This window comes from Falco cherrug, chromosome 3, assembly GCF_023634085.1.
Source record: "Falco cherrug isolate bFalChe1 chromosome 3, bFalChe1.pri, whole genome shotgun sequence".
In the NCBI taxonomy this organism is placed as follows: Eukaryota; Metazoa; Chordata; class Aves; order Falconiformes; family Falconidae; genus Falco; species Falco cherrug.
In genome coordinates, this window is record NC_073699.1 from 31,078,096 (window position 1) to 31,088,099 (window position 10,004).

The 10,004-nt window shown below is 42.0% G+C and overlaps 1 protein-coding gene across 1 annotated transcript; it reads left to right on the forward strand.

Moving 5' to 3' along the window:
- The first annotated feature begins 1,249 nt into the window (after positions 1–1,249).
- LOC102046682 (cytochrome b-c1 complex subunit 7) lies at positions 1,250–6,074 on the forward strand. Its single transcript, XM_055703872.1, has 4 exons — positions 1,250–1,382; positions 2,657–2,728; positions 4,485–4,651; positions 5,833–6,074. Exons 1-4 carry the CDS (start codon positions 1,364–1,366, stop codon positions 5,908–5,910), a joined length of 336 nt encoding a protein of 111 aa, XP_055559847.1. The 5' UTR covers positions 1,250–1,363; the 3' UTR covers positions 5,911–6,074.
- The last annotated feature ends 3,930 nt before the right edge of the window (positions 6,075–10,004 follow it).

Consider the following 10,004-nt stretch of genomic DNA (forward strand, 5'->3'; position numbering starts at 1 on the left):
TCATTGCCAGAGCTGAACCAGTTTCTTTGAAATGTTAAATCTGTGATCTTATGCCAAAATAGCTTCCCAGAAATACCATGAAGAAAGGAAGCAAAAGACTTTATGGAGAGTGCTAAAAGGAAAGGGGAGAGAGGATAGAACTTTCTGAGGATCATGCCAAATACTTTTTGGCTTTAGGATGGAAAAAAAAATCTTTAATAGAAATGTTTAGCCTAGAATTAACAAACTCATTGTAGCCTTTGTTCTTGATCAGGGCTAGCAGCCTTCGATTGATAGTGTTGATTAATTGAGGCTTCCTGTGTACAATACAGCACAGACTCTTTGCAGTCTGCTGACTTGCAGTTTGAGCTGTGCTGTTTGCTTGCATATCGCATCCAGCCACATACATGCTTTTCTGACTGAAATTGCTTACTGTAGCAGGATTTCTAGAATAATTCCACATATTTATTTCATTTCTTTGAAAACGCAGTGGTTCATTTCTGAAGGAATTGCTGGGGAGGGGCAGTGAGCTGTGCATTAGAAGACAGAGGTGCTCACCCGGCAGCTGCAGATACCAGGGCAGAGAGGTTTCTGCTTCATTCTGCGATTGATGACTTGGTGTTTTGTTTACTGTGATTTACAACACATTTTTAGCTGGCATTCACCTTTACCCCTCTGTTTGCAGGTTTGGGGTCTGAAGGTTCTTCACAACACCCAGTTACACCAGTCCAGCTGCCCTGACTGACAGCTGGATTACCTTACACCGGAACCAGTGCTTGTTCACTCCAGCCGCAGCCGTGCAGCTGAGACCGGGCACCGCTACCGGTGGCCGCAGCTCGGGCTAACAGCGGCCCAGGGAGTCGCAGCCAGTTTGCGGAGCAGCTGCGGCGCACGCACACTGTGAGGAAGCCTCCTTGTGCTCCTCGTTCTGAGTAAGCGATGATTAATTTTGGCTTAATTACCGGTCCTCCAGCACCGTAAGCATTATTTCAAACCATCGTAAGTCACAGGCCTCACCGCGCCCGCCGTGGCCTCTCCGTCCTCTTCCCGCCCGCGGGCAGGTGCCTCAGCGCAGCCCGGTGGTCACGACGGCTGCCGCGCCAGAAGGCGGCCTAGCGGGGGGTCGAAGCAGGGGCAGGCTGCCGCGGCGGAGACCGGTGAGGCCGTCCCCGTCCTCAGGGACGTTCGCCACCCGCCTGGAGAAGGCACCGGGCGAGCGGAGGCGGAGAGCACGGTGGGCACCTCCCTGGGCCGCCGTTCGGTTTCGCCCCTTGCCCCCGCCCGGCGGGGCGCATGCGCCAGCGCTGAGGCGGCATTGGCGGGCCTGCCCCGCCCCGGGGAGCGGCGGGTTACCCGGAAGGCAGCGCGCCGCGCCGAGGTCGACATGGCGGCGAGGGCGTCCGGTGAGGCGGCGGTGCGCGGTCGGGGGCGGCCGTGCGGGGCCGTGCCTGGCGCGCTTGCGGCGCTGGGCTCGCCCGCTCCCGCGCCGGGAGACGAGGCGGGCCGTGACGGGGGGCGGGGGAGCCGCAGGACGGTGCGCGCCGTGTGCCCTTGACAGGGACAGCTAGTCTGCTGCCGGTATGGCCCTGGCGGCGGGCTCCCGCGGCACGGGCCTCAGCGCAGGGAGCCCAGCTCCCATACGGAGGTGTTCTGGGAGCAGCGGGGCAGGGGGTGCTGCGGCGCACGGGAGGAGCCCCTGGGCTGCTCCGGAGGGGCTCGGGGATCGCTGCCCTGCCCGGGTACAGACTCCAGGCTTAGCTGGTCTGTGGCTCCTTCTCAAGCTTTAAAGCACGAAGGAATAAGGCCTGGTGAGGTACTGGGCTAATGGCATACTGGCGTCACGTGTAACACTGGCTTTATGGGGTGACTTAGTAAGGCAACTGACTTAAAGCCATGAAAGATAGCTTGCCCTGGCTGCATTGCCCGTACCGTGCTGTTTCTGGATTTCTAGACCCCTTGTTGAGTTACTTCAGTGGTGTTTGGTACTGCGTTGTACTTGATTACATGTCAAAACACCTTTGCTATCCAAAATCACAATTAAGGAAAGATGAACCTTCTACTCGTGGTATGTTGTTGGGGTTTTTTTGAAGTCTGAATTACCTTTTTTTTTTTTTTTTTTGAGGTTTCAGTGTTGACTTTCCAATTGACTTTGGGAGCTCTTTTGAAAAGGAAGCTCTGGAATAGTATTTAAGTAACTGGAGAGGAGAGCAGAAGGTTAACAGCATAATAATATGCTGGCCTTGAAATTGCATGAACCCATAGTGAGAGCTGGAACTCAAATAAATTATTTGAAAAGCATGATGGTTTTGCTTTACTTAGAACATGTTTTTAGATCAAGTAAGGGTTGTGGAGCCTAAGTGTTGGTCCTGTCTTTAGCAATGAACTGTTAACATTGCTCAAAGTTGTAAGTTGTAAAAGTAAGTTGTAAAGCAGTCTAATATCCAAATTTAGCGAAACAGAGATCTCATTGTACATAGCAAGCACATGGTCTACCTTTTCAGTGTCTGTAAGGGATATTAAAAAGCAGAGAGGCCAAGTCACATGTACTCAGATTCAGACTTAATGTAGTGTTGCATTACTGCATGTGAAGGAGGTCAGCAAATATTTGTGTGCTGTCATAGTAGTGTGTAAATGTTGAATTTTATACTGCTTTGCAACTGATGATGGCCACCTTCAGTTGCAGGAGGTGGTCGGTTGTTAGACAGAATTCGCAAGTGGTATTATAATGCAGCTGGATTCAACAAACTTGGTAAGTATTTCATTGAGTTTTTAAAAGCCCTGCAAATGTAATAATCATCAAACTAGTTTGTAACTGGTCTACGTATGTGCAGATTAGCATAAGTCTTTTTGATCAAAATTATCTGCTACTTTTGTGGGGGAAAAGTTAACGATAGCTTCAGTCAGTAGGCTTGCTACCTAGTAGTGAATGAGTGACTTTTCTGTTACTACAGTGTTTGCTCTTGTTTTCAATGAAATAACTTAAAACAGCTAAGGTTAAGCTGGAGCAGTTGAAAAATCTTTCAGAAAGCAGTCCTGAAAGCTTGATGGTTTATCCTTTCCCACCATGTCACTTTCACTGGCCAGTATCTTCTAACCCAAAGGTTGCCCTTGAAGCTGGAGAGGTTCCCACTGATAGCAGTCAATCTGTCTGCAATACTTAAGCAAAGTATACAAAGTGCAGAAAGGGATTTAGTTAGTTTTGCCCTTGTAACTTCACTTGGTGTCTCTCTGACCTGCGCAATGGTGAAGTAGGTGTAAAAATAGCATTTCCTTAAGTAGAGGCGATGGCCTTGATGGTATTGTGTTCAATTTGTTCGGAGTTGCTACCAAGTTTGTTTCAACTATGTAGATGTTCTTGAATGACAAGAGAAACTGAATATTCAGAGGCTGTAATTTGCTGCTGACCACAATGAGAGCAAATCATTTAAAGGAAGTTAACATACGTGCCCTGGGGAAGTTAGAAAAAAATTTGCAAGACAGCTGTAAAGGAATAAGCTTAGGTCTTTTCTCCAGAGATGCAGTGCTTGCTTAGCTCTTCTTATGTGTGCTGAAATTCTTAAAGACATTAATGCTTTTTGATGCTTTTCTGAGAATGCAACTAAAAACTGAGGAGAAACACTGAATTTAATCTAGTGGTTAAACCAGCAGCTATGCTCCCTGTGCCTTTGAAATAAATTACAAAACTGAATTCAAGAATGTGTGGCTCTAAATTTCTTTTCTATTGGAAGGCTCCTGCCAACTCGGTCACATGAGATAAAAACCTTCAACCATAAGTCAGTAGGCATACTCTGGTAATCTGTATCGATCTTGGAATGCTACAAAACTAACATTTTGTCCCGTGTTGTTAATACTGAAACTTAAAGCAGTGTTGGTTGAACTTCAGGAATCCTTTGTTCCACAGACAGTGTGAGGGTGTTCTTGGCTTGGAGAAGACCAGGTACTTCTCCTGGATTTAGCTTCTGATTTGGGGAGGCATGGGAGGGAACCAGCTTGTGCACAAACACCTAGCTTCACGTTTCTGTAGCTGAATATAGTCAGTGCAGATCTAGTCATTATGCACAGTGAAGTTTAGAGATAAGTTCTTCAGTACTGAAGTAATTATATGTGTGGTTGACTGATGGATTCAGAGCTCTTAAAGCTTTTACCTAGATAGTCACCTTAAATACAGATACAAAATTAGGTGAGCTTAAGTTCACCTCTCAAATCCAGAATAGTTACTGTTTTGTATATCTATACTCTTATGAAACGCATTGAGTTAAATGCCCATTTCCCTATTCCTCCTTAAGAAAAGGAGTAAACCCAAATAAACAGAGTATGTGAAAGCTAGAGTTTAGTTTGTTCTTTGTGAGCAGTTAGTGGTTCTCTGTTTCTGGATTGGTTTGAGTTTTCTTGGTAATTTACCATTGGAATTGTTTTGCCCATGTTACATATAAAAAAACTATGTCAATCTTAAATCTTACTTAAGAACATTTATTCAGTGATATGGTAAAATCTTCTTGGCATAGGATTAATGCGAGATGATACACTGTATGAAGATGATGATGTAAAAGAAGCACTGAAGAGACTTCCAGAACATCTTTACAATGAAAGAATGTTTCGCATAAAGCGAGCACTTGACTTAAGCCTGAAACATCAGATCCTTCCAAAAGACCAGTGGGTGAAGTATGAAGAGGTATGTGTACAGAGTGTTTCCAAGGTGGAGGTCTTAAATGGTACTGCTATGACTGGTCTTTGGGACTTTCAGTCTCTGAAGACATGTTACATGCTTACGTTTCTTTGTAATGAGTAAATGAGCGTGTATCTTGTAGGCTGCCTGTGGAAAATACAGCTGTTGATCACTGTTTAAAAATACCTGTTTTTCAGTGGAAACTACAAAATTTTTCTCAAGATAACAGAAGCTTTAAACTACAGCTTAGAGCCATAGCATGTTGTTCGTATTTGGACAAAATACTTCTAAGCTGTCAGCTAAAGAATACACTGTAACTAGTAACTATCTTAGAACTTCTTGTAAAAGGTCTCTTGCTGCTCTGATGAATTTCTGAATTGTATAGAAAATCTCAAGCTACAGCTTTTGTTAATGAAGATGCCAAGGAAGAATAATTTAAAGCGAAATCTTGCATTAAAGCAAGTGTCGTCTTGTAATTTGAAAAATAAACTACACTTTCCTTTTCAGATGTAACTGGGGTTTTTTTGTAGTGGATTCATTCACAGACTTTGCATTATTATCCATCTTAGCTTTCTCCAAACTACCAGGCAGAGAGGAATCTTATCGCTAAACTTCTGATTGTAGGATAGTGTAAGGTTATTGTGTTTCTGTGTATAAGCAGAGGCTGTTTCTCATAGCCTTATTAGTTATATTTAAGTAACTGCTGCATTAAATAACTGGTTGCATAGCTCCTTAAGCAGCAGTTTGGTTTGTAACTGTTAAACATGGTCAAGGTGTTCCATCAAATCCAAGTTTACGGTGTTGTTTAGAAGTTAAGTTCAAAATTAATTTTTCCAGGGTATTTTAGTTGGACTTTGAACTAATTAAGTGGATCTTGTATGTTTGGGTATCTGCCAAAATAACATAGTTTCTAAAGGTATAGCTGGAAGCATCACTTTGCTTGTGAATGTTGGCGAGGCGTTAAGAATTAGTGGCTGCTGCAATAAAGAACTTGTCATTGCAGACTTGGCAGATACAAAATTGACATTTTTAGAGTAAGTAATGTTTGATTTTTTTAATTTTTCTTTTCTTGTTAGGTTGGGATTTAGTCAAATCTGAAGAGGAATGAGAGACAAGTAGTCTGTAGGAATGGCTTGAGGTGTTTCTGGACCTCCCTGTAAGTTTAAATATATTCTTTTCTTTTTCAGGATCAGCATTATCTTGAACCATACCTAAAAGAAGTAATCCGTGAAAGACTTGAAAGAGAAGCATGGAACAAGAAATAACTATTCAACTACTTCATGCAAATATCCACATATTTCTGATGTTTTTCAACATTTGGTTATAGAAGTCTACAGGGAGGCAAATGTGAGGCTGAGGAATACAGTTTCAGCTTGTTCACTGAATCTGTTCATCCAACTAAAATAAACATGTCAAAGTATAAAATCTACTTGGAAGAGTTCTTTGTAAATGTTAACAAGCTAATGTTCAGATCTTTCCTATGAGCATATACATTACATGTTACTTTAGTGGTATGCAGTCTTCGTTCCAGCTTTTTGATTCTTACACTTTTCATAGTACAGCTGTTCTCTGCGGTTGTAGGGTTAGGTAAGAAACATGCAAGGCTGTTGGTGCTAGTTGCTCTGTTAAATTAAAAGGGGTTGCTTATTTCCTTTATCGCTTCTCCCTGGAGACAACAATACTGGGTCAGTGCTTGATGTTACCATGGTATCATGAGACAGCAGAATGTAATATCCTGTGCATCTAAGCACATACGTATTACAACAATGGAAAATATGGATGATTCCTTAATCACAAAATCGGGGAGTGTTTCACTAGCTTTTTATACCATGTACATTGTTAATCCTTAAAAGACTATTTTCATATAAACCATAATGACTGTCCCATGTGAGCATCTTGAGACTTTTGATCCTTTTAAAAGGTAAAGTGGTATGCTGATGTGCTTCCAACAAAATAATTCCCATATATTTTTTTCATTGCCTAAGCATGCTGTTGTTTACAGTGATTGGTATAAAGTATTTTAATCTACCAGCCTTCCTGATATTAGAGATACACATGGAATTAAGGCTCTGCTTAAAAACAACGAATTTAGTTGTATCCAGAAAACACCAGCCCTTGCTGGCTGAAGAACTTCAGTTTAGTCTTCCGTAACTTAATGGTAGTGTTAATTTGAGACAGATTTTGGTATTACATGTGAAATTTGAAGCCTATCATATAGCCGTCTGTGTGAAGTACACAATCTGGTGCAATAGCCCCAAGGTTTGTTTTTTAGTTTTTGATATGCATACTTGTCTGCCAAATGCAAGAATACACTGACCAAAAGCTAGAGCAGTGTAGAAAAAAAAGTTGCATGAATATGGAGCAAACATCTGCAGTTTTGAATTGGTATGACCAGGTAAGTACAGTACTGGATCAGAAGTCAGAATGGAAGGTCTTTTAGCATTGCTCATCACCTGCTTGCTTCAGTTGCTTACAGCTATAGGATAGACACAGTGATCCCTGGGTAAGATACATATTTCAAAACTTCACAGCCTGATGCAGTAAAACAAAATGCTGCAAAAATATCTGCAACACCGATACTCCTTAGAAGTCTCTGTGGGGAGATTATGTTAAGAATGTGAGGTTTGTTTCGTCTCTGATAGTAAAACCTGATTGAAGCATATATAATATGAAGTATTCTTGAGAACTTTCTGATTTTCTTCCAAGAGACAAATAGGACCTGAATTTTTTGCACTCGAATTTGTGGAATTATTAGAATACTGAATTTTTCTAATGGAATTAGAACTATTTTGCTATCTGTTATAATAATAATATTAGAAGATTTAATTATTTAACGGAAGTAGCATTTGAAAAGCATAGCTGGTCAAACTCCTACAAAAGCTAGGATTTTGTAGAAGGACAGCATCTGCTTATTTGACCATAGGTTTGGATTAAGATTAATGTGGCTCAAAAGTGTCTCAAAAAATACTTGACTTAGAGAAAAGGTTTTGTTGGCATCAGGCACTTAAAAATAGGCTGGCCTTTTGAGTAGAGTGCAAAGCAGCCATGTTCCAATTGGCCTAACACACCTGAAATCACTGACCTCTTTACACTCAAATTTAACATTTTAAGAGTCGGAGGACAGTAGTACAAGTTAATGAGTGTTTCCAAGTGATCTTGATAGGAGTTAAAGTTGAGAAGAGGAAGCCATGTTAAGAGCTTGCCTGTTCATTGAGGCTGAGGTGGTTTGACAGCTTTTGTTTAGGTGTGTTTTCAGATGCTTCTGGTTTGGATCGATCTTTTTTAACTTTTAAGTTCCCATGATGTGCAGTAGTCTCCTGTTGAAGTATTTTGAAAAAGTTCACTGAATGCTTTTTAATTGTATCTTAGAATGATATTAGTAAGGAAAATGTATTTGTTGTTTTTTGGCAGAGATGGGTGTGTATACTTTAAGACATTTAGGAGAATCTAAAAACAGTGAGAAACGGAGGAAGGTGGCGAGTCTAAGAGGGTTATCTGTTGCCTGGGAACCAGGATCTGTAGCAGCTTTGTGTTAAAGAATGTAAACTCTTTCTAGAATATGTGATGTGAGGTTTGGGTGCTTGTGCTACTGGCTAATGGATGAGTAATTTGGAAGACATTTCACGTTTCAACCTCTAATGTTCCACTCTGTGTACGGTGAACTGTCATTAATCTGTAGCTAGAAGAAACAGGAGTTTTCTTGTATGAAAGATCTGAATCCTGCTGGTGGCAAGCTGGAGGGTCAGTGTGATTCCCATTTTTGAATTCTTGCGTTTATCCTTTAAAATATCTGGGAAGGGAAGGAATGGACTTGCAAAATTAGGGATTTTCAGATCTGCAATTTCCTTGTAATGCTTCCATGCCACCTGTGCAGCTGTCTGTGCGATCCTGCACTTGTGCAGGCTCGGTGCTGCTCTGTGAACGATCCAGGACCATGCAGCCGTGAGCTTGCTATGTGCAAAACCGCCTCATTTTAAGGAGAAGCTTGATAACAGTAAAGGGGGTCAAATTGCCACAGGTGAAAAGTTGGTCTGATGACGAAAGAAGGAACATTGTGGTTTGGAGAACTGTTTTCTTTTGGCTGCTGTCGTAAGGTGGTTCTTTAACAGTGAACAAGACACTTGGTTTGCACAAACTATTTTGCTAAATACTTAATACGTGGTGTTTGGGGCTACATCTGCAGAAGTGCAGAGCAATCACATCTCTAGGTTCAGTAGATCTTTTCAGAAAATCCTGCGTGAAAGTGTCAGTATTCATCCATACACACAATGGATGCTACAGGACCACGGTGCAGTGCCAGGACCAAATCTCACGGGGATTCTCCTAGATGTGAAAAAGACCTCACAGTCCTTATTTCTCTGATGGTAAGTGCAGAAATCCTTATAAAGAAGCTGGTAACATTTGTGGCCTGTACAGACTTGCAAGAAAGCCAGGCTGAGCAATGCACTGAGAAGGATTGAAAATAATCCTGAATAAGAGAAGGGGTGCTACTGTGAAGAATGCAAAACTGCAATTTAAGGTCATAGCACCATGTGGAAGGCAATGGTGCCTCTGGCACTTCCTAGCTTGACTTTGAAACCTTCATCTTCATTAATGTAGTTTTTTGGATGTAAATTCTATACAGATTCCATACATTACTGAGGTCATCTTGTGGTTTGTTCACAACATCTTCGGCACATCTAAATCACGTGTGTCAGGTTAAGAGGGTCTGAGCTGGTATTGCTAATCCTGCAGTTTGATGACAGTTTTAGGTTGAATTAATTTTCATTGCTTTTAAGCAAATCTGCGCTTCACTTGGAAGTTCTTTTATTAAATAGTGAAATATAAGAATACATTTTGATTGCTGAAGATCATGTTTGTTAATGGCAGACATTATTTTAAATTTTGAATGGGTCAACCCAGAAACAATGGATTTTTTTCAGCACCGTAACAAGAAACATATGCTTGTTTTACATCCAACTTCCATGTGAAGGAGAACTACAGCAGATATAAATTTCATAAGAATTTTGATGAAACATCATGCTTTTGATTATAATGGAACTGTTTTAGCATTAATATGGTAAACACGTTCCTACTTGAAGCATTTTCTCTCTAGATAGCAAAGGTCAGAGATTATCTTCAGGATTTCCCCACACCACTGCTGCGCCCTTGCGGTCAGTTTTCGTGGACTGAAATTTTGGCCCGGGTGAGAGCTGCCCTTGCAGCACAGAAGAGGCAGAGGCAACCCCAGCCACCGCTGCTCCAGGGTGAGACCAGGGCTGGAGCTCCGTGTCCCACCTGCTGTGCGGCTTGCCTGAATATGCCTTGAGTGACTGCACTTCTCTTCACCTCTTTTAGCTGGTCTAAGGCCCAAAGGGCT